Below are 25,111 nucleotides of genomic sequence, written 5' to 3'. Positions count from 1 at the left end.
GATGCTGGTTTCTTACTTGTCCAGTTTCTTATTCAGCAATTATTTATTTTCATTTTTTTTTATAGGTTTAACAACAAAAATAAGTAATCACACCAATAGAATACAATGCAGTGAGTGTGAAGTGCCCTGATGTGAATACACTTAAAGGAAACCTCTCACATTCTTTTTCCATATTATACTGCCTTCAATGTCTTGTTAGTAATGCATACGGGTGGTACTTGCCTTGGGTTCAGTCACAGTCAGTCAGTCTCCATCTTCAAATTATGTATGCACCCCGCATTGTGATTGATTGGAATGACTGGCCTGACGTCACAGCAATCTCCAATTAACTCCCACTCTTGTGCAGTTCCCCTCAGTTTCCGGGGCATGCGCTCTGTTCATCCCTCTTCTTTCCTCTCCTGACAGCAGCTGAAACTCTCTCTTTCCTCCACACCTTAACCATACCCGAAAACCTCCCATTGACTTCAATTATGCTCGTTTCTCGAGATGAGCATTCGAGCATTAGAAATTGCCCTTCTAGCGTAATGAGCACCCGGCCTGTTGATTGTATAATATATATATATACATACACACATATATACAGTGGGGAAGATAAGTATTTCATACACTGCCGATTTTACAAGTTTTCCACCTTCAAGGAATGGAGAGGCCTGTAATTTTTACCGTAGGTACACATCAACTGTGACAGACAGATCCCTACAAAAATCCATAAAATCACATTGTTTACTTGCAAATAATTAATTTGCATTTTATTGCATAAAATAAGTATTTGATCACCTACCAAAGAGCAAGAATTCTGGCTCCCACAGACCTGATATTTTTTTCTTTAAGAAGCCCTCCTACTCTGCACTCGTTACCTGCATAAATTGCTCCAATTTGAACCTGTTACCTATATAATAGACACTAGTCCACAAAATCAATCACACTCCAACCTCTCCACCATGGCCAAGACCGAAAAGCTGTTTAAGGACACCAGGGACAAAATTGTAGACCTGCACAAGCAGGGGTGGGGAAAAAAGGTAAGCAGCTTGGTGAGAAGACAACAACTGTTGGCACAATTATTAGAAAATGCAAGAAACACAAGATGATTGTCAGTCTTACTCAACCTGGGGCTCCATGCAAAATCTCGCCTCGTGGGGTAAGGATGATTCTGAGAAAGGTCAGGAATCAGCTCAGAACTCATGGGAGTTCCTGGTCAATGACCTAAAGAAAGCTGGTACAACAGTCTCAAATATTACAGTTAGTAACTGTAATACTATTGTATGTACTGAGGATTTCGATAGCGTTAGGGCAATGACAACCAGAGACGAGTTCTTGGTGCAGAGATGTTTATAATATGTAACCAACGATAGGTACACAAACGGAACAAAACACAGTAGAACAATAAACACAGGAAATACCTTCCAGGATCGGAGCGAAGGGAATTCCCGGGGCCACGCACCGGACTCCCCCAGGAAGACCACCAAGAGCGAACCCCTATACAGGGACTGTCTGGCAATCACGCCAGAAGGCCTAAATGCGCAGCAGCCGGGACACAAGGGGCAATAGGTAAAGTCCAAAAATGTCCGCACGGGATGAGAGTCCAGAAGGTTACGAACCGGAAGGAATCGGGCAGAAGTGCTAACCAAAGACGGCAGACGGAGTCCGGGCACAGCTTGATGAGACCGGGTAAAGTCCAGAGTCGGTGTCGGTTGTTTTTCAGGAGGATCCAAATGTCAATCAGGAACCAAGAGCAGCAAAGCAGGAGCACACAGCAAGCAGTATACTCAGGCACTGGACTAAGCTTAGAGGCGGCCTTTTAAGCAGCTGGACAGGAAGTAGGGCAACAGAACAGCAAACTCCATGTTAACCGAGGGCAAGCTCTTTCAAAAGAGAACTGGAAATCCCGGAAGCCTGACAGTAACACACTATGTTGTCATGGATTAAAATCCTTCAGAGCATGCAAGGTGCCCGTGCTCATGCAAACACATGACCAGACTGTTTGAAGTTCACCAATGACCATCTGGATGATCCAGAGGAGGCATGCGGTCAGATGAGACTAAAATAGAACTTTTGATATCAATTCTACTCACCTTGTTTGGAGGAAGAAGAAGGATGAGTACAACCCTAAGCACATCATCCCAACTGTGAAGCATGGTGATGGAAACCGCATATTTTGGGGGTGCTTTTATGCAAAGGAGACAGCATGACTGCACCTTTTGAAGGGAGGATGGATGGGGTCATGTATCCTTAGATTTTGGGCAACAACTTTCGTCCGTCTGTAAGACCATTGAAGATGGGTTGTGACTGGATCATCTAGCATGACAATGACCCAAAACACACAGCCAGGGCATCTAAGGAGTAGAGTTGAGCGTGGTTCGCGGTTCGAGGTTCTCCAGTTCGCGGTTCGAGTGATTTTGGGGGCTGTTCTAGATCGAACTAGAACTCGAGCTTTTTGCTAAAGCTCGATAGTTCTAGATACATTCGAGAACGGTTCTAGCAGCAAAAAGCAGGGCTTTTTACAGCTACAGTGTGCAGGAGCCATCGATGGCAGCCTGCCAAAAGCTGGTAACCAAGATAAACATCGGGTATCCAAGCAAAGCGCTTTGGTTAGTAACCCGATGTTTATCCTAGTTACGTGCAGGAAGCCCACACTTCCCCGCTCAGCTCACTCTGCCCCCTCTTGCACGCGGCATGTACACACACACACACACACTCACCTGTCCCCAGCCAAGCAGTCCACGACACTGACGTCCTCAGCGCCACCCACTTCGCACTCCGCCGCAAGCACACATGGCTCCGCCCACCTGCAATCTGCACACATGGTCCCGCTCAGCTTACCTGCGGTGATGAAGTCCCGACCTCAGCGCTGTAACTGTCCTCCATGGCCGCCGCTTGTCACATCACCTTCTCTCGCTTCCGACCCGAGACTGACTAGCTGTGACGTCACGGGCCTCTCGCGATACTTGGCTGTGAAGGTCATTGAACTCAGTGACAGGTGCTGTCAGCAGTACAGGAGATCAGTGCAGGTAATGTACCTCGCTGACAGCAGCACTTGTCATCCCCTGCAGTGACCTGGGCTGACCCATTGATGTTAGCTCAAGTCACTGCATTGCTCTCCCAGCCAATGGGGAACATCCTGCTCTTCATTGACTGGGACAGTGTGGATTGTCATGGCAACCCCTTGGATTACACCAGACCTGGATTTGTTTTTCTTTCTAATAAATTGGTTAAAGAGGGAATGTATTGGGGAGTGTTTTTTCAAATAAAAATGTGTTTGTCGTCTATTTTTTTTTATTACTGACTCGGTTGGTGATGTCGGGTATCTGATAGACGCCTGACCTCACCAACCCCAGGGCTTGATGCCAGGTGACATTACACATCTGGTATTAACCCCATATATTACCCCGTTTGCCACCGCACCAGGGCGCGGGATGAGCTGGGGCGAAGCACCAGGATTGGCACATCTAATGGATGCGCCACTTCTGGGGCGGCTGCGGCCTGCTATTTTTAGACTGGGGAGAGTCCAATAACCATGGACCTCCCTAGTCTGAGAATATCAGACCCCAGCTGCCTGCTTTACCTTGGCTGGTGATCCAATTTTGGGGGGACCCCTACGTGTTTTTTTTTTTTAAATTATTTATTTAATTTAAAATAACAGCGTGGGGTGCCCTCAGTTTTGGATTACCAGCCAAGGTGAGGTTGCCAGCTGTGGTCTGCAGGCTACAGCCGTCTACTTTACCCTAGCTGGCTACAAAAATAGGGGGAACCCTACGTCATTTTTTTTTAAATTTTTTTGGCTAAATACAAAATACAAAGCTAAGCACCCCTTAGTGTCACATGAAAGGCACCAAAGGGTGCAAAATTACAAAATGCAGGAGAGGGGGACATTATGTGTCTTTCTGCCATTATAATGACAGAAAAGACTGATATGAAGTACACAAGCACAAGAAAATCACCAGAGCGCTCTACGCTGTGAAAAGCAGTAGAAAATGGCACTGGAGTGAACATGTGACCGCCTCATGTAGGATGAAGCTATGGATCCTGGGTAAATTTATGCATTTACCCTCCTTCAGTTTTTTTGCAGTACACAAAAAAAACGGAAGGCACATGGATGACAAACAGATGACATACGGACCGTCTACGGAACGGAAACGGATGCCACACGAATGCACCCGTGAAAAAAACCGGACTGTTTTTTGCAGACCGCAAAAATGGATCGGTCGTGTTAATGTAGCCTTATTCTGATCTGCCGTTTATAAACAGCAGGCAGAAATAAGTGAATAGCGCCCCCCAGCGTCAGAAAATCTCCGGGCTTTCAGGGCTAGCTGAGACCCTGGAGATCATGATTCAGGACGGTTTTTCCGGTCCCCGCTCACGTGATCACAGGTATACACCGTACACCGATGATCACGTTACAGTAAATGACAGCGCCGGTAAAAAATTATTTATCTCCCATCTGGCATGAACAAACATGATAAATCTCCTCCCCGGTCCCCTCCGGTCCCCCGTTGTTGCCAAAGTGCTCCCCCTGATGCCCTCCCAGAAATCCAAGATGGCCACGCGCACAGCAGCGCGCCGGCCGCATTCACCCTACTCCTCTGATTTCTGTCGCATGTGCCATGACACATGCGACAGAAAACTCCTCCCCAGGCCCTGCCAGGTCACCCCCTATAACCCCACCGGTGTTCCCCGGTGTCCCACGGTACCTGTGCAGCGTTGATCCCCCCACGGCCCTCTCCTTTACAATAGACGCTGCCGCATGCACAGAGCGGCTGTCAGCTCAGCTTCCTGTGTTCAGACACAGTGAGTGGTGGTTATGCATCTGTAAGCTAAATGGGCGAAACAGTGGCTCAGTGGTTAGCACTGCAGTCTTGCAGCGCTGGGATCCTGGGTTTAATTCTCACCAAGGACACCATCCGCAAGGAGTTTGTATGTTCTCCCCGTGTTTGCGTGGGTTTCCTCCGGGTTCTCCGGTTTCCTCCCACACTCCAAAGACATAAAGCGCTGTGGAATTAATAACGCTATATAAATGAATAAATTATTATTATTACTGCAATGCCCTGCTCATGAGGTAAGGAACATAATTGATCAGGAGAGCTATATACTACATTTCCAAATGGAGGGATTTGCTTTTATAGTTTCCCTGCTGAATGACTACCAAGCATGAGAGTCCGTTATACGCCACAAGAAAACACATCTAAATAGCGAGCTCTGTTGTTAAGTATTCATTCAGCTGGATAACTGGACTTAAAGGGGTATTCCATCTCCAAGATCCTATCCCCAATATATAGTAGGTGGAATAGCAATAATATCAGCAAATACCAATATTTGGAAATGTAGAATAGTTCTCCTGATTAGGCATGCCCTTACCTCATGAGCAGGGCATTGCAGCTTTGGTAGCAACCGTTACGACATGGACTTTGCTGCTGTGGACCCAGGGAGAGTGGGTGCAGATTCATTGCACCCACACTCCTCACATGGAGGGTCTGCACTCCTAGAAAATGGGGGATACGTTCCCTGAGTGTCTCCCCCCATATTCTAGATGGTCCAGAGTCGTCGTGGGACCCCCTTATTTTTTTCCTTACAATAAATTGGTGAAAGAGGGAATGTTTTGCGGAGTTTTCTTTCAAATAAATTTTTTTTGTCGATTTTTTTTGTTAGTACTGACAGTTTGTGATGTCGGGTATCTGATAGACGCCATGACATCACAAACTGCTGGGCTTGATGTCAGGTGACTTTACAGCTAGTATTAACCCGATTTATTACCCCGTTTGCCACTGCACCAGGGCACGGGATAAGCTGGGGTGAAGCACCAGGATTGCAGTCTTGCAGCGCTGAAGTCCTGGGTTCAATTCCCACCAAGGACACCATCTGTAAGGAGTTTGTATGTTCTCCCCGTGTTTGCGTGGGTTTCCTCCGGGTACTCCGGTTTCCTCCCACACTCCAAAGACATACAGCGCTATGGAATTAATAACGCTATATAAATGAATAAATTATTATTATTACTGCAACGCCCTGCTCATGAGGTATTGAACATAATTGATCAGGAGAGCTATATACTACATTTCCAAATGGAGGGATTTGATTTTATAGTTGACCTGCTGAACGACTACCAAACATGAGAGTCCGTTATACGCCACAAGAAAACACATCTAAATAGCGAGCTCTGTTGTTTAGTATTCATTCAGCTGGATAACTGGACTTAAAGGGGTATTCCATCTCCAAGATCCTATCCCCAATATATAGTAGGTGGAATAGCAATAATAGCAAATACCAATATTTGGAAATGTAGAATAGTTCTCCTGATTAGGCATGCCCTTACCTCATGAGCAGGGCATTGTAGCTTTGGTAGCAACCATTACGACATGGACTCTGCTGCTGTGGACCCGGGGAGAGTGAGTGCAGATTCATTGCACCCACACTCCTCACATGAAGGGTCTGCACTCCTAGAAAATGGGGGATACATTCCCTGAGTGTCTCCCCCCCATATTCTAGACGGTCCAGAGTCGTCGTGGGACCCCTTTATTTTTTTTCTTACAATAAATTGGTGAAAGAGGAAATGTTTTGGGGACTGTTTTTTCAAATAAATTTCTTTTGTCGATTTTTTTTTTTGTTAGTACTGACAGTTTATGATGTTGGGTATCTAATAGACGCCATGACATCACAAACTGCTGGGCTTGATGTCAGGTGACCTTACAGCTAGTATCAACCCAATTTATTAGCCCGTTTGCCACTGCACTAGGGCACGGGATGAGCTGGGGTGAAGCGCCAGGATTGGCGCATCTAGTGGATGCGCCACGTCTGGGGTGCCTGCGGCCTGCTATTTTTAGACTGTGAAGGCCCAATAACTATGGACCTTCCCACCCTGAGAATACCAGACCACAGCTGTCCGCTTTACCTTGGCTGGTGATCCAATTTGGGGGGACCCTACTTTTTTTGTGTAATTATTAATATTTATAAAATAATTATAAAAAAAGAGCCTGGGGGGACCTCCACATTGGATCCCCAACCACGGTAAAACTGCCAGCTGTGGTTTTCAGGCTACAGCCGTCTGCTTTACCCTAGCTGGCTATCAAAATGGGGGGACCCAACGTCATTTTTTTTGTAACTATTTTTTAAATAGAAAAAATTAATGGGCTTCCCTGTATTTTGATTGCCAACCAAGGTAACGGCAGGCAGATGGGGGTTGCAACCCATAGCTGTCTGCTTTATCTGCGCTGAGAATCAAAAATACCGCGGAGCGCTACGTCATTTTTTTTAAAGATTTATTTTTACAGCACTGTGATGTCCAGCAATCAAAATACAGGGAAGCCCATTTTGTTTTTAGTTATTTAAATAAATAATTAAAAAAAATATATATGGGCTCCCGCTGCATTTTTTGTATTGCTAGCTAAGGGTAATCCAAGCAGCTACTGGCTGCTAACCCCCACTGCTTGGTGTTACCTTCACTGGCAATGGAAAATCCAGGGAAGCATCTTTTATTTTTTTTGCCAAAAAACTACAAAAAAAGGACGTGAGCTTCGCCATATTTTTGTATGCTAGCCAGGTATAGCAGGCAGGTGCTGGAAGAGTTGGATACAGCGCCAGAAGATGGCGCTTCTATGAAAGTGCCATTTTCTGTGGCGGCTGCAGACTGCAATTCGCAGCAGTGGGGCCCAGAAAGCTCTGGCCAACCTGTGCTGCAGATTCCAATCCCCAGCTGCCTAGTTGTACCTGGCTGGACACAAAAATGGGGAGAAGCCTACGTCATTTGTTTTCTAATTATTACATGAAATTCATGAAATAATAAAAAAAGGGCTTCCCTTTATTTTTGGTTCCAAGCCGGGTACAAATAGGCAACTGGGGGTTGGGGCAGCCGTACCTGCCTGCTGTACCTGGCTAGCATACAAAAATATGGCGAAGCCCACATCATTTTTTCAGGGGGCAAAAAACTTCTGCATACAGTCCTGGATGGAGTATGCTGAGCCTTGTAGTTCTGCAGCTGCTATGTGTCTGTATGGAGAAGAGCAGACAGCAGCTGCAGAACTACAAGGCTCAGCATACTCCATCCAGGACTGTATGCAGAAGTTTTTTGCCCACCAAAAAAAATGACGTGGGCTTCGCCATATTTTTGTATGCTAGCCAGGTACAGCAGGCAGCCACGGACTGTCTCCAACCCCCAGTTGCCTATTTGTACCCGGCTGGGAACCAAAAATATAGGGAAGCCCGTTTTTTTTTAATAATTTCACTTATTTCATGAAATAATTAAAAAACAAATGACGTGGGCTTCGCCCCATTTTTGTGTCCAGCCATGTACAACTAGGCAGCTGGGGATTGGAATCTGCAGCACAGGTTAGCCCGAGGTTTTGGGGTGCCTCTGCTGCGAATTGCAGTCCGCAGCCGCCCCAGAAAATGGCGCTTTCATAGAAGTGCCATCATCTGGCGCTGTATTCAACTCTTCCAACAGCCCTGAAGCTGGGTGGCTTGTTGGGTAATAATGAGTTAATACTAGCTTTGTTTTACTAGCTACTATTAAGCCAGAGATTCTTAATGTCAGGCATGTTTGACCCAGCCATTAAGAATCTCCAATAAAGGGTTAAAAAAAGACACCACACAGAGAAAAAATACTTTAATAGAAATAAATACACAGACACATTAGAGACTCCATCTTTATTACCCCTTGTCAGCCCTCCACGATCCATGGTCTTCTGTCTTTCTTGTTCAACAAATGCAGCTCTGCTCCATCACTGCTGCATGGGGGAAGACGCTGTTTCCCGTGCAGCCTTCACTCCGTGAAGGCTGCACGGGAAGCAGCGTGCAGCCTTCACTCCGTGAGTGATCAGTGCTGCTGGCTGTCAGCGGTAACAGCGGTAATGCTGACAGACGCGTTACCATAGCAACGGTGCTCCCGGAGCCGCGGTTAGCGGTGACGTCACCGCTAACTGCGTTGCTATGGCAACGGTGATCTCCGTTAATGACCGGCTGTGTCAGCCGGTCCCTAACGGAATGGGGAGTCGACTGTGTGCTAGAGCATGTCGCCGGTACACGGCGATACACAAATGTGCACCGTGTACCGGAGAGTGCAATGACAGGTCCTACATGACGCGTCATAGTCATGTGACCAGTCTGTAGCCAATGAGATAATAGCCACGTGACTGGTCACATGGCTATTTTGACGTCACGATAGGTCCTGCATCACTGCTGGCAGTGCTGGTCACCGGGAGGATTCAGCGATCATCGGATGGAATAGCGGCAGGAGACAGAGTGCAGGAGGGATCGCAGGGACCGGTAAGTGTTATGGCAATGTTTATTAACTGTATGTGTACATTTATAATGCGTTTTTATGTGTTTGTGATTGCCTCCCATTATATCCTATTGGTTCGAGTTCGGTTCGTCGAACGTTCGCCGAACTGAACTCGAACGAGACCTCCGTTCGACGAACCGAACTCGAGCCGAACCACGGCCGGTTCGCTCATCTCTACTAAGGAGTGGCTCCGTAAGAAGCATTTCAAGGTTCTGGAGTGGCCTAGTCAGTCTTCAGACCTGAACCCAAAAGCTGAAAAATCTGGAGAAGATCTGTATGGAGGAGTGGGCCTAAATCCCTACTACAGTGTGTTCAAACTTAGTCAAGAACTACAGAAAGCATCTGACCTCTGTAATTGCAAACAAAGGTTTCTGTACCAAATATTAAGTTCTGTTTTTCTATTGTATCAAATAGTTATTTTATGCAAAAAAAAAAAGCAAATTAATTATCAAAAAAATCATGCAATGTGATTTATTAGATTTTTTGAGGGAGAATATTTTGGTCACAGTTGAAGTATGCCTATGATAAGAATTACAGACCTCTCCATTCTTTGTAGGTGGCAAAACTTAGAAAATCTGCAGTGTGTCACATACTTATTTTACTCGCTGTATGTATATATATATATATATATATATATATATATATAGTACAGACTTAAAGTTTGGATACACCTTCTCATTCAAAGAGTTTTTTTTATTTTCATGACTCTGAAAATTGTAGATTCACATTGAAGGCATCAAAACTATGAATTAACACATGTGGAATGAAATACTTAACAAACAAGTGTGAAACAACAGTGAATGGCACAAAAAAAAGAATATTATCTCTGTTTCTTCTTGCCTCACAAAAAGCGGAATAGAAAGTGCTAAAAAATATTAAGTACCTAAAATGGTACCAATAAAAACTCCAACACATCCCACAAAAACAAGCCTTCAAATGACTGTTGGCAGAAAAAAAAATAAAAACCTATAGCCTTCAAAATTCAGTGGTGAAAAAACCCTTTATTTATTTGTAAAAAATATTTTTTTAGTGTGATAGTAGCCAAACCTAAAAAAAACTTTAGAACTCTGATATTGCTAAAATCGTCCTGACCTGAGGAATAAAAGCGTTTAATCACTTATTCTGCAAGGTGAACGGCGTACCAAAAGCAATAAAGTCACTTCAGCTGCTCTTGATTTGTTAATTTTGGCCTCCCAAAGATTGCAGTAAATACTCACATTTATACTATGCTCTATGCTGAACGCTGAAATTGGGGTTTCCATGTGAATCTCTGAAAAATGTGATTCATACAAAATTTCCAAAGCAAAATTCACTGTAATGAGGCAGAAGGAGTACCTTTGAATTCACATCTGGCCTGTGGTCCATCGGTGTCCATCTTTTTACTTGTATTTTTAGACGTGCACAAAAGTGCAGTCAACAACAGTTTTGTGCACATTTGAAAAGAAGAAAACCAATGAACAAAGGCCAAACGGAGTCTGTAATAACTCTACTACTTTATTTGTGAATGAATCCATTGGTGTTTTTACTTAAAACACGCATTTTGGGGATGTTAATGGAAACTCTGATGTAAGGGCTCATCATAGAGCACAGGATAAATGTGAATGGATCCAAAATGTTCTGTACCCAAATTGCCACCAGTAACAGTCAACTCAACCCACAAAAAACAAGTCCCCACTTAGGTGTATTAAAGGAAATATAGGTGGCTTCCTTATTACAGGCAGCACAGAGGCTATGGAGAAGAGCTCTGGCCAAAAAAAAATCCATCAAAATCTGCAAATGCGCCCCTCCCTTCTGAGCACAACAATGTATGTAAACTGAAGTTAACGCCCACATGTTTGGCATTGCTGTATTGAGGAAGTCGGCTTAATTTTCACGGTGCATTTCCAGAAGCTTGAGACACACCCCAAATATTAAGGGCATTACAATGTATTGGACACTACAAGGGTTTATTTGCAATTTTGAATTCTGCACCATTCACTGCGTTTGGCTCCATGGGTGTTTTCCAGAGACAAAATCGTCACTACACCCATAAATGAATTCCCAGAGGGGTGTAATTTCCAAAATGGGGTCACTTAAGGTGGTTTTTGCTTTTCTAGCAAATGTAGTCAGCAAACTATTTCAGGAAAATCTGTGCTCCATAAGTCCAATGTCTCTTCTTCCTTCCCGAATCCTGCCATGTATCCAAACAATTCTGTATAGTCACATGTGGCACATATCCACGTTCAGGAGAGATTCCGTAACACATTATGGGGCTCCCTTTATTCTCCCTGTGAAAATTAGAAATCTAGAAACAGCATTTTAGTGGTAAAAATGTAATTTTTCTTCTCTTCACCGCCCAATAGTATAACATTGTGTGACACACCTGTAGTGTCAATATGCTCATTGCTCACCAATATGAATTCATTGAGGGGTACAGTATGTAAAATTGAGTCACTTTTGTGGAATTTCTGTTTATCTGGCACCTCAGGGGCTTTGCCAATGTGACATGGCATCCGCAACCATTCCAGCAAATTCTGAAGTCCAATATTGTGCTCCTTCTCTTCTGAGCTTTGGACTGTGCCTCAAAAGTAGTTCCCAATTACATGGAGGATACTGGAGTACTCAGAAAAAAATTTATACAAGAAACTGTGTGGTTCATTTTTTTTCTCGTCATCAGCCCTTAAAAAAATTACAAACTTGTGGCTAAAACGATATTTTAGTGAAAAAAATAATTATTCTTTCTTTACCTCCCAATGGTTAAAAATTCTGTGACACACCTGTGGTGTCAGTATGTCCCCTGCACCCTAGATGAATTTGATGAGGGGTGTATGTTGTAAAGTGGTGTCACTTATAGGTGTTCTGCTATTCTGGCACCTCAGGTACTGTGCCAATGTGACATGGCACCACAAACCATTCCAACTAAATCTGAACTCTGTCTCTCCTTCCTTTCATAGCTTTGAACTACTGTGCCTCAAAAGTATGTTCAACTACAGATGGAGAATTCGTGAACTCAGGAAAAATTATGTAACAAATTGTATAATCCATTTTTGCCTACTTATTACCATCTTTGAAAATTAAAACTTTGGGGTCAAAGCAACATTTTTTAAAAAAAAATGGCAATTTTTTTATTTTCACAGCCCAATGTTCTACAATTCAGTGAAGGTTAAAATTACTCACTACACCCCTAGATGAATTCCAAGTGGGGTTTAGTTTCCAGAATGGGGGGTGTCTGATGTTTTGGCATGCCAGGGGATCTTCAAATGTGAGATTGTGTCTGCAATCTATTCCAGCCAAAAAATCATATTGCACTCCTTCCATTCCGAACCCTGCCGTGTGCCCAAACAGTCATTTTCCACCACATACCGTATTTTTTGCTTTATAAGACACACCTGATTATAAGACGCACCCCCAAATTTGGTGAAGGAAAAGAGAATTATTTTTTTTAACGTTAAATGGGGTCCATCTTATAATGCCAGTGTCCCTCTAACAAATCATATAGGGTATATGTCCCTCATGGCCCCCTATCCTAAAATTACCCCCCCTTAATCTGGATATGGCCCCCTTATATTGAATATAGCCCCCTTGTGATGGCACACGTTCCCCTGTGCTGCCCATGGCCCCTATAGATCGCACAAGTCCCCCTGTGTTAGATATCGCCCCCATAGTGCTGCCCATGGCCCCTATATAGATTGCACAAGTTTCCCTGTGTTAGATATCGCCCCCATGGTGCTGCCCATGGCACCTATATAGATCGCACAAGTCCCCCTGTGTTAGATATCGCCCCCATGGTGCTGCCCATGGCCCCTATATAGATCGCACAAGTCCCCCTGTGTTAGATATCGCCCCCATGATGCTGCCCATGGCCCCTTTATAGATCGCACAAGTCCCCCTGTGTTAGATATCGCCCCCATAGTGCTGCCCTTTGCCCCTATATAGATCGCACAAGTCCCCCTGTGTTAGATATCACCCCCATAGTGCTTGCCATGGCCCCTATATAGATCGCACAAGTCCCCCTGTGTTAGATATCGCCACCATAGTGCTGCCCTTGGCCCCTATAATGATCGCACAAGTCCCCCTGTGTTAGATATCGCTGCCAGACTGCTGCCCATAGTAAAATAAAACACTCCTTACCTCCTCCAGCGCTGAGCTCCCTCCTGTCTCCCTCCTCCCTCTCTTCCTTACTTCCTGGTTCTTGGTGCCGGTCATGTGATCGGCACGCAAGACTGAGATCTCTGTGTGCCTGATCACAGTGGAAGCAGGGACACCGGGGAGAAACACTGGAGGGGGTAAGTAAAGCTCTTTTTATTTTAGAATGAGTAGCAGCACGGGGGCCATATCTAACACAGGGGGGGGCATGTGCGATCACAGGGGGGGCGCAGAGACATATAATATGCACTGCTGCCCCAGCCCCTCACTGCGGTGCGATTTCAGCACCACTGGAGATGGACAGCGGCTGTGCATGTTATATGAGCGGGAGCAGGAGATCAAATGCTGCCTCCGCAGCGTTCACCTGCCCCCAGCAGCGCCCCCACCTCTCCTGGACCCTGCAGTGTATATATATATATATATATATATATATATATACACCCCTCCCGTATATTCAGCTTATAAGACGCACCCCCTACCTTCCCCCAAAATTTGGGGGAACAAAAGTGCGTCTTATAAAGCGAAAAATACGGTACATATTGGTGTGCTCAGGAGAAATTGTGAATATTATATTTTTTCATTTTCACAACTCAATGTTATAAAATTCTATTAAACATCTGGGGATTCAAGGTTGTGAACACACATCTAGATAAATGCCTTGAAAGGTGTAATTTCTAAAATGGAGTAACTTGTGTGGGGGGTGGGGTTCACTATTTAAGCACATCAGGGGCTCTGCAAATGTAACATGGTGTCTGGTATCTATTTCAGCAAATTTTGTGCTCCAAAGTTCAAATAGCACACCTTCCCTTCTGAACCCTGACATGCACTCAAGAAGTAGTTTTCCACCACATGCGGAGTATCCCTGTACTCAGGAGAAATTGTACAATAAATTAAATGTTATCCTTGTGAAAATAAAAAAATTTGGGGGCTAAATCAAAATTTTTGGAGAGAAAGTAAAATTTTACTTTTTTTTCTTCGACATCGCTTTAGTTCCTGTGAAGCAGCTAAAGGCTTAATAAACTTCTTGAATGTGGTTTTGAGCAGTGTGAGGGGTGCAGTATTTAGAATGGTGCCACATTTGTGTATTTTCTGTCACCTAGGCCTCTCAAACTCAGTTCAAATGTGATGCAGTCTCTAAAAAAAATTGGTTTTGTAAATTTTGTTGGAAAACAGAAATTGCTGACAAACTTTTAACCCTTCTAACAATAAAATTATGTTTCAAAAATTGTGCTTATGTAAGGTAGACATGTGGGAAATGTTATTTATTAATGATTTTGTTTGATATAACTATCTGGTTTAAGGGCATAAAATTGAAAGTTCGAAAATTTCAAAAACGTCACTTTTATGTCATATTTTTGTTATTTTCATAAATAAACGCAAATCATATCTACCAAAATTTACCACTACCATGAAGTACAATGTCAGAATCACTGGGATATTTTGAAGCGTTCCAGAATTATTACTACATAAAGTGACCCTGATTATAACTGGAAAAATTGACCTGGTAGGCGTAAACAGGCTCAGGGATGAAGGCTTAAAAAAGGTGTTTATTACAATAGTTTTTCATTATTTTTGAGTAATTTTATAAATATTTTTTATTTTTTATATTATTCACCTGTATAAAGAGATGTGTTTGTATAATTGGCAAATATCATGTTACTGTCTGTATGTGAAGATTAATACACAGTTCCAATAACCAATATTTAATCCAGATACCCTGTTTTATGTTTTGATGTCTATTGCTAATTAGACGGATGAAAGCAGAAGATCCCAACTCTTTGTTTGGAAGAGACTGCAAGACCAAAGGCTAGAAGTCATTTCACACTGCACACTCTGCTATGGTAAGAGGCTGTTGAAGAAACAGATTCTTTTTCATTTATTCACTATGATCTGGGAAAATTAAGTACATTGTCATTTGCAGCACCATGGGTCAGTGATTAGCAGTGCATTGTTGATTTGCAGCCTTGAGTTCAAATCCCATCAAAGACAACATCTGCAAGGAGTTTGTATTTTCTCCCCATATTTGTCTGTGTTTCCTCTGTTCTCTGGTTTCCTCCAACACTCCAAACACATCCTGATAGGGAATGTAGATTGTGAGCCCCAATGGGGGCAGTGATGATGTCTGTAAAGTGCTGCAGAATTTGATAGATACCCTGTTTTCCCCAAAATAAGCCCTCCCCAAAAATAAGCCCTAGTTTGATTTTTAGGGATTTTTGGAGTAGGCTTTAAATATAAGCCCTACTCCAAAAATAAACCTTTGTTAGTCAGAGTCTCCAGTGCTAGGTTATGTCATGTGATGCTAGGTTATGTCACTAACATAATGGAGATATAGCATAATGCTGGAGGCACTGGATTAGGCATAATGTAACTCCCAAATCATCCTGCCACTTCCTCCCACCATGGCAGGGCAAAATCTGCTTATCTGCTCCTGAGTCCCGTCTGCTGAGTGTTGCCACCTGGTTCCCGCCTCCTGGCTACTTCTAAAATATAATGTTTGCTTGGTTGCTGCTCCCGAGTCCCGCCTCCTGAAAGCTGCCTCCTTAGTCCCGCCTCCCAGCCACTACTGCACTATGGTGTGGGCTTGGCTGTTGCTCAAGGGTCCCATCTGCTGCCTTCCGAGTGCCGCCTCTTAGATCCTGCCTCCCAGCCATTCTTACTCACTACTGCAGAAGCAGACACATGTCACGTCAAAACCACTGTTACCGAGTCCCGCTCCAGTCTCCTGCTGTCTGCTCCCTTCCGGACGCATAGAGAAGAAAAGTACCACTGCCACACAAAGTGTTTTGAGAGAGCCAGTAAGTGTCACCATAAGGGACACTGAACCTGCATCAGCAATTGTGAATGTAAGTTAGGGTTAAGGTTACTAAGCCTAAAGCTGGCCATACACCTTCAAGCTGAAGCTGGCCATACACCTTCAAGCTGAAGCTGGCTATACACCTTCAATGTAAATTGAAGCATAAATGTGTGCTCATTTTGTAGCATCCCTGAAGCCATCAGGGAGCTACAAGGTACTGCATCCCCACCAGGATGCAGGGCCTACCACCAGGGACCCAGAAGACCAGTGTTGGTAACAACCAAACATTCCAGTTAATCCCTGTTTTTCCCCAAAATTTCCCCATAGACTGGTACCAGACTAGGGTTGGACCTAGAGATGGAGCCAATCCAGTCCACTAGACGACCAGGTGGGAGGGGCAGACAGTGGACAGTCAGAAAGACAGTAGTCAGTCAAGTTGTGCAATGAGAGAGAGTGGAAGCAGTGGCAGGAGTGTGACAGTGACCTGAGGGCCCAGGCGGTTGGTTGCCGGTGGAGTACTCCCGGGACCACACACTAACGGGATACAGAATTCTAGGTCAGGCAAACGCTCCAGGCAGACTTGATAAAATCTGCACAGTGAGGGGACCATCAAGGACCTCACTGACCATCAAGTTCGGGACACAGTAGCAACGGGAGAACCGGGGACAGGACCAAAGACTCCAACCCCACAGGGTTCACGCTACCGTCATACGGATTGCCATTAAGAGACAACCAGGAGGGGACCCCCAGCCACTCCAAACCATGGAGACCCACCAACCAAAGACATGTGCAGGGGAATGAAGCCACCAGGTCACTAAACTGGTACTGGGACTAAGGGGACCAGCGGTCAAGACCAGCCTTCCTCGGGTAACCAGTTTCCAGCTTACTGTGAGTAAAGAAACCAGTTACACTGCAACACCTTGTTTAGCCTACCTTCTTTCAACACCCATATACATCACCTATCCTTTGGGGCATGGTCCTGCTTGAGGAGGGCCTAACATCCAGGCTGCCATTAACACCGGTCCCAGTAGTGAGAACTGTGCAGCGGCGGCTGCATCCACATAGCCGCAAACCGCAAGTGGCATCACGTATAAACTTTTATTCAATATTCCCCTGTAAATATTCCCCCTTTCAAAAAGCACCCAAGGCACGGAACCGGGCAATGGTCACCAAGTGACACTTCTCCAGTTATCCACCGCCCGGGACCGAGTACCCCATAGCCCTGGGTAACACAGCTTTTCATGGGAAAAAAATAATCACTCCCTCAAAAATAAGCACTAGCCCTTTTTTTTAGAAACAAAAATATTAAAAGACCCTGTCTTATTTTTGAAAAAACACGGTAATAAACAAGCTTTGTAATACCTGTTACAATTATTTAACTCAAAATAAAAAGGGCTGATCAGCTTTCAAATGTGCATGGTTGGTAGGATAAAAAGTCATACAGAGAAAGCAAATGAATTAAAATTGTATTCCAGCCATAGGTATGTATGAGGCAGCTATCCAGCATGTACCCTGGTACTCCATTCAGTCTTAAACATTGCTGAAGACTGTCAAACTGCTCCTAGCCACAACCATGTGGCTGAAAGGTAGACTAAAGGCCGCTTTACACGCTGCGATATCATTACCGATATTGCTAGCGTGCGTACTCGCCCCCATCGGTTGTGCGATACGGGCAAATCGCTGCCCGTGGTGCACAACATCGCGCAGACCCGTCACACTACTTACCTGCCTAGCGACGTCGCTGTGACCAGCGAACCGCCTCCTTTCTAAGGGGGCGGTTCGTTCGGCGTCACAGCAACGTCACTAAGCGGCCGCCCAATAGAAGCGGAGGGGCGGAGATGAGTGGGACGAACATCCCGCCCACCTCCTTCCTCATTACTGGCGGCCGCAGGTAAGGAAAGGTTCCTCGTTCCTGCGGTGTCACACGTAGCAATGTGTGCTGCCGCAGGAACGATGAACAACATCGTACCTATAGCAGCAACGATAATCGAGATTAGGGGGGCATGTCACCGATTAGCGATTTTGAGCGTTTTTGCAACGATTCAAAATCGCTAATAGGTGTCACACGCAACGACATCGCTAGTGCGGCCGGATGTGCGTCACAAAATCTGTGACCCCAACGAGATCGCTTTAGCGATGTCGTAGCGTGTAAAGCCACCTTAAGGCCCCTCATTTTGATGATCCAGAGGTCAGACCCTTACTAATCTAGCAGATATCTCCTATTTAGTGAAAAAGTGATAAATTCTTCAGGTTGCAATATACGTTTTAGTAATTTTCAGTCGACATTTATATGAAAAACCTGGACTGCAGCGTGAAATTAAATCTTGTGCGTTCAATGGCCAAATATCCTTAAATTTCTTCTATGGATATATACATCATCTTTATAGCAGACTCCAAAAAACGTTTGCAAGAACTTAAGCCAAAGGCTTGCTGGATTCTTACAGAAAACACGTGTTAATCTTTTTCTGATCCCCTTCATTTTTGGCAGAAAAGTGAAGCACTGTCAATGAGGTGACGGTTAGCGTTCCTAGTATCCTATAGCAGACCAGAACGCTTGTCTTATGTCCAGATTCAGGATGATGAGAAATAAGAGGTAGGCAAACTTCTTTAGAAGAATCCTTCATATATTTTTCACAATATAAGAAAAAAATAGGATGAAAGGAAAACATATTAAAGAGGTTTTCTGGGGTCAACATATTGATGGTCAACCAATTTCATTTTGTAAAATCACAGTTGAGAGGGTAGTCCAAACAGCCTGAACTCAAGACGATTCTATACTTTTGCACATTTTTTTTTATAAATTATTTGTGAATTAAAAGACAAGTTACATTAGTTCACATCACATTTTGAACCCTCCTAAGCAACATGTTTTTTTTGCTAGATGCAGAACTTTCTCAAACTGCTCAGTGACAGGGATGTACAAATAAATTATGAGGCTCCATAGCAAATGTCCTAACTGCACCCACCTCCCCCAAAAGAAAATACAAAAATACCAGCAGGATCATGGTGCATATCCATAGTCACAGAAGGGCATATCTCCCAACTTTTAAAGTCAGTGACAGAGACATTTATTGTGGCTCTTACAAAGTCATTTTGCCCCTGTTGAAAACCTTTTGTGTTCTCAACCACAACAATGTTCCTGTCATAGCCCTCATAAAGTATGATACCAACAAAAATGCTTCCCAGACATGCTATGGTACCCTAACAGTGAATTACTAGACAGTACCCTTCACTTGCATAGTATAATGACCCCACAGTTCCCCAATACACGTTTGCCTTTACAGTTCCTTAACACATATAAGGTCCCTCACAGTCCCTCAACACTGTATGATCGCCTCCACAGTCCCCCAACACCATATGATAGCCCCATATTTCCCCCCAAACCATTTGATGGTGTACACAGTCAATCAACACTGGTCCTTGCTATAAAATAACAGACACACTCACACAGGAGCGCTCCTGGTTTATCTTTTCTTGCATTTTACATATGTCTGGATTTTTATAGGCTATGGCTAGGTTTGCCATATTGACTGGGAACTTCTACTAGTGTTAACCCCACTACAAACTAGAAGCAAAGTCTAATTGACATTCTCCTTCACTTGATTTATATTCTTTAACTTAAAGGTCTGGCAACCTTATCTTTAGTTTAATAAATGTTTGGAGGACATGATTTTGACGTGGTTCCATTGTCTGCTGCCTTGGATGTGGGGCTGGGGTAATTCATATTTCAAGTGTAACCTTATTTTTTTTACTTTTTGTATAGTGATGTGAATTTGTGACACCTACCACTTATGCAGATGGCACAGTTCTCCTGTTCTTAAAGTGGCATTTGATGCAGGAGCATGTGTCCAGGCCTGTCCTTCAGCCTCCTCTAGTTGAAAAATGCCTTTCCAATTGACATAATTTTTTGGAGGCAGCTAATAGACAGGTCTGGTCACATCCTTCTGCATCAACCATTTTGAGAGATGTATTATCTGAATAAATGGCTGCAGTAACAAGTGGGTAGCACTTCACAAAGGAGACGAACCTAATATACATTAGCAAGGGATATAAAATCACGTCCCCAAACCCAATAGATTTGTTAAAATAAAATGCACCCCTTCAGTCTAAGCAAGATTTGTTTAAATTGCCCAGAATTAATTAAGAAGTCCTTGTTATTGCTTTTATATCTTTGTTATGCTTTTCTATCCTCTCCAATTCTCGATACTTCATAATGACATTGCTATAGACATGTGGCTGCTGCAGTCAAAGTCTGATGAGCCAATACAAACAGTGAAGATTGGCTGCAGCGGCCACGTGTGTCTGAACATCATTGCTATAGGCCAGGATACAGAGCGTGGAGGAGCAGGAAGTGTCAGAATAAATATTGGAAAAGTAAGACTTTTTTCCCCCTTTTTATTTTTTTCTTTGCTGGCCTAAACCCTCTTGCATTCTAAATAGACAATGTAATTACATAGTAAAAAGGTCTCCAATGTTTAAATGTGTTTCAGATAAATGCAACCCTGATGAAGAGTGTGAACTGGACCCTACCCCTCCTATTGAAATAGACATGGACATACTCTTTATCCTCGACAGTTCTCGCACTGTGAGAAGTGATAACTTTTTGATGGCAAAAGAGTTTGTGAGCACAATGCTTGACCATTTGGAAATATCGGCACAGCCTAAGGCACCGGGCACTGGGGCTAGAGTGGCCTTAATTCAACAGGCCAGACCCAACTTCATGTCAAACAGAAATATAAGCCCTGTTAAAGAAGAGTTTAGACTTGATTCTTACAATGAAAAGAGTTTAATGAAGAGACATATTGAAGAAGTTGTTACACAACTTGAAGGTCCATCTGCTCTGGGCTACTCCATCCAATGGGCTATTGAGAACATATTCAAGAAGGCTTCTAACCTAAGGAGACATAAAGTTATTTTTACAGTACTCAGCAGCAAAACAAGTAGCTGGGATAGAGAAAAATTAAAACAAATATCTCAGAAAGCAAAATGTGAAAAATTCACACTATTTGTGTTGGCCATTGGGAAAGACGTAAGTCACAGTGAGCTTGTTGAGCTTTCTAGCCTTCCCCAAGATCAGCATGCCGTGCACTTACTCACTATTTCTAAGCCTGAACTCCTATATGCTGAGAGATTCAGCCAAGCCTTTATAAACCTTCTGAACCGTAAGTAACATTTTCTTTATTAAATTTACAATATACTATTGTACATAGTGAAAATCATATTACATATTTACTTATCCTATCTATGTGTATGCTATGTACCTGCTTAATTGGCAAAAAACATTTAAAGATGTTGAGTTATTTTTTTCTTAAAGGGGTTGTCCACCCTTGAGGAAAATGCTTTTTATCTTTCTTAAATGTATGTAATTGGGGTTAAAATTCATTTTTGAATTTAGGTTTCATTAAAATGTTGCACCATTTGCCTCCTATTGTTGCTGAACTACACTACTGCTGGCTGCAGAATAAGTTAATGGGTTTGAGTTTATTTTTACTGTGCTGAAGACATGAGTTTGTGGCACTTACCATTATATAGGTATGACAGGTTCTTATTCTATTCTTGTTACTGTAGCTTTCCTCACAGACTACACAGTTCTCCAGTCCATAAAATGGCTGGTGGAGGAGGAGCATGTGACCAGACTTGCCCATCAGTCTCCTTGTTACGGTTGCTGTGGCACTGGAGACTATGTTCAGATTTCTTGGTACTGCACATGTGCGAGCACTGGAGACTAGGTTCGGATTTCTTGCTACTGCACATGTGCAAGCGCTGGAGACTAAGTCCTATCTTGGAGCCATTGCACATGTGCGGGTGACATCATCGCTGACACGAGGTCACATGTCTCTGACACCTTCTAAGCTGATTGGCCGCTGGTCATGTGCTTGTGACACGTGGTCACATGTCTCTGACACCTTCTATGCCGATTAGTCGCAGGTCATGTGCTTGTGACGCTTTGCTCGGTGATAGGCCAGCGTGACGTCATTGCTGTCATTCTGGCAGCGGATTGGCTCTGGTGTCCTCCATCTTGGATGAGGCACAGAGTCTATATAAGACCCTGACGCACGCCGCCCGGCGCTCAGTCCTCTCGGTTCCTGCATAGGAGTGGACGCTCTGTGCATGTCCCTTGCGGCACCTATTCTATCTAGGTGAGCGTTATCAGTAGGGTAACGCTCTTGTACCTTGCAGCTTATGCTGTGGTCCGTATCCTCGCACCTTAGTGGAGCGGATATAGGCAGGTGCTTGCTGCACATGGTCTGACTGGGCCTTGTAGTTCTACTCTGAGGTGAGCGCTATCGGTAGGGTAGCGTTCCTGTACCTTTCAGTCGTACTGTTGTCCGTGTCCTCGCACCTTAGTGGAGCGGACATAGGTAGGTTAGGTGGTCGTTGCCTTCTAGGGTAACACTCCACTACGCTGCCTCCTGCAGCAGTCCGTATCCTTGCACACTAGGGGAGCGGTCATAGGCAGGAGTTTCAAGCTAGCAGCCTTGCTGCTGTCCGTATCCTTGCACCACAAGTGGAGCGGACATAGGTAGGTGTCATATTGCACACACTACACCTAGTCTCTGTGACTGTTAACTGAGACAGGTGCTTTCACGCTCACAGACTGAGACTTCTATGCACTTTTATGTTGTACTAGAAGGTGGCCCGATTCTAACGCATCGGGTATTCTAGAATTTATTGTGTAGTTAATGTATGATTTTTGTTATATATATATAGATGTTGTTGTGTGTAGTTGCCAGTGTTTGTGTAGGGGCTGTAAATGTTCAGGGTGTTGTCTGGGTGGGGGGGTGAGAGCGGTGTTTGTGTGTTTCGTTGTGTGTGTTGCGTTGTTTGTGGAGCGCTGTGTGTCTGCAGTGTTGTCTGTGTGTGGTGCTGTGTGTGTTGCGCAGTTTGTGGGTGTGGGTGTGGGGTGCGTGTGTGTGTTTTGGGGAGGTATGTTTTGTGCAATGTGTGTGTGTGTTGCGCGGTATGTGCGTATATTTGTGTGTGCCGTGGTGTTTGTATGTTGTGTGTGTGTGGCGTTGTCTGTATGTGTGGGTGTCTGTGTAGGGGGGTGTTTGTGGTTCCCAGTGTGTGTGGTGTGTTGTGCGGTGCGTGTGTGTTTTGGGGGGAGGTGTGCACCCCCCATCGTGCTCCATCCCCCATGCTGCACACCCCCATCGTGCTCCATCCCCCATTCTGGGCACCCCCCATCGTGTTTCATCCCCCCCATTCTGGGCACCCCCCCATCGTGCTCCATCTCCCCATGCTGCACCCCCCATCGTGCTCCATCCCCCATGTTGCGCACCCCCCATCGTGTTTCAACCTCCCATTCTGGGCACCCCCCATCGTGCTCCATCCCCCATGCTGCACCCCCCATTGTGCTCCATCCCCCATGCTGCAAACCATCCATCGTGTTTCATCCCCCCATTCTGGGCACCCCCCATCATGGTCCACCCCCCATCGTGCTGCATCCCCCATGCTTCACCCCCATCGTGCTCCATCCCCCATGCTGCAAACCCCTCAGAGAGGAGTATAATAGGAGTATAATGGGAGGAGTTGTCCTGGGGGGAGGTGTACAGGTGCCCAACGTGTGTGGGGGGCGTGGCCTAGTGGCACAGTGTGGGGGGCGTGGCCTAGCTGCATAGTGGGGAGCGTGGCCTAGCGGCATAGTGGGGGACGTGGCCTAGCGGCATAGTGTCAGGGGGCGTGGCCTAGCGGCACAGTGTGAGGGGGCGTGGCCTAGCGGCATAATTTGAGGGGCGTGGCCTAGCGGCATCATGCGGGGCGTGGCCAAGCTGCATATTGTGAGGGGGCATGGCCTAGCTGCATAGTGTGAGGGGGCGTGGCCTAGTGGCACAGCGTGAGGGGCGTGGCCTAGCGGAACAGCGTGGGGGCGTGGCCTAGCGGAACAGCATGAGGGGCGTGGCCTAGCGGCACAGCGTGAGGGGCGTGGCCTGACCAAACGGCCAATCCATGCGTAGGGCGGGGCCAGGCCGAGCCCAGCGGCCAATCCGACGGTTGTCACTGTAAGGACACAATTTTGGAGCAAGACAGACAGACAGAATAAGGCAATTATATATATAGATTCCTCACTCTTTTGCATTTCCACTCTTATGTTATTCTAATAAGGTAGTCGCTGTGACTTAAACAGTATACGCCGCTATTGGTCTTGGTGACACTGTGACGCAACAGTGTCAGTACCGCTTTGGTGGTACAGGTTTCCCCTATCCTCTGCCATACTCTGCAGCAGAGCTCTGCACGGTGGACCCTGACTGTCGGATAGCCTTCCATTCCCTTATTATCCGACAGCCCCCGTAACATTAGGACTGAGCCAAGGGTCTGGCAGAGATGGCAGAGTATGAACAATTACATCAGTATATACAGGTTCTTGAAGCAAGGCTCAAGACTGTAGAGGATAAACCTCAAACTTTGGTGTCTTCGCTACATGACCCATGACTTGCTCTACCCAACAGATACTCTGGCGATGCCAGGTCTTGTCGTGGGTTCATAAGCCAGTGTCAGATTCACCTTGAGGTTAATTCCTCTCACTTCTCTACGGAGAGGTCCAAAGTAGGCTTTATTATATCCCTGCTTTAGGATAAAGCCTTAGAGTGGGCTACTCCCTTATGGGAGCGCTCTGATTTGGTTACTCAGAGACATCAAGACTTCCTTGATGCTCTTAAAGCGGTGTTCATGGGACCGCAGGTTACCCATGATGCGGCTTTGAGACTGCTAGATCTGTCTCAAGGTTCGTTATCTACCAGCTCTTATGCCATTGCTTTTCGTACCTTGGTAGCAGAGTTAGACTGGCCTGAGAAGGTGTTAATACCTATCTTCTGGAGGGGTCTTGTAGGCTATGTCAAAGATGCTCTTGCTATTCGGGAATTTCCTCCTTCTCTGGAGGAATTAATTACGGTAGCAACTAGGATCGATGTACGCCATAAGGAACG

The 25,111-nt window shown here is 44.9% G+C and overlaps 1 protein-coding gene across 1 annotated transcript in view; it reads left to right on the top strand.

Moving 5' to 3' along the window:
- LOC142243954 (collagen alpha-4(VI) chain-like) overlaps nucleotides 1-25,111 on the top strand; it is a 261,579-nt gene that overhangs the window by 168,813 nt on the left and 67,655 nt on the right. The window contains exons 36-37 of the mRNA XM_075316147.1: nucleotides 15,141-15,231; nucleotides 20,675-21,346. Coding sequence (XP_075172262.1) covers nucleotides 15,141-15,231; nucleotides 20,675-21,346 — 763 coding nt within the window. The remainder of the gene's footprint in view (nucleotides 1-15,140; nucleotides 15,232-20,674; nucleotides 21,347-25,111) is intronic.

This window comes from Anomaloglossus baeobatrachus, chromosome 6 (genome assembly GCF_048569485.1).
Source record: "Anomaloglossus baeobatrachus isolate aAnoBae1 chromosome 6, aAnoBae1.hap1, whole genome shotgun sequence".
NCBI lineage: Eukaryota > Metazoa > Chordata > Amphibia > Anura > Aromobatidae > Anomaloglossus > Anomaloglossus baeobatrachus.
The sequence above is the reverse complement of the archived record's forward strand: the minus strand, read 5'-3'. Positions and strand labels throughout refer to the sequence as shown.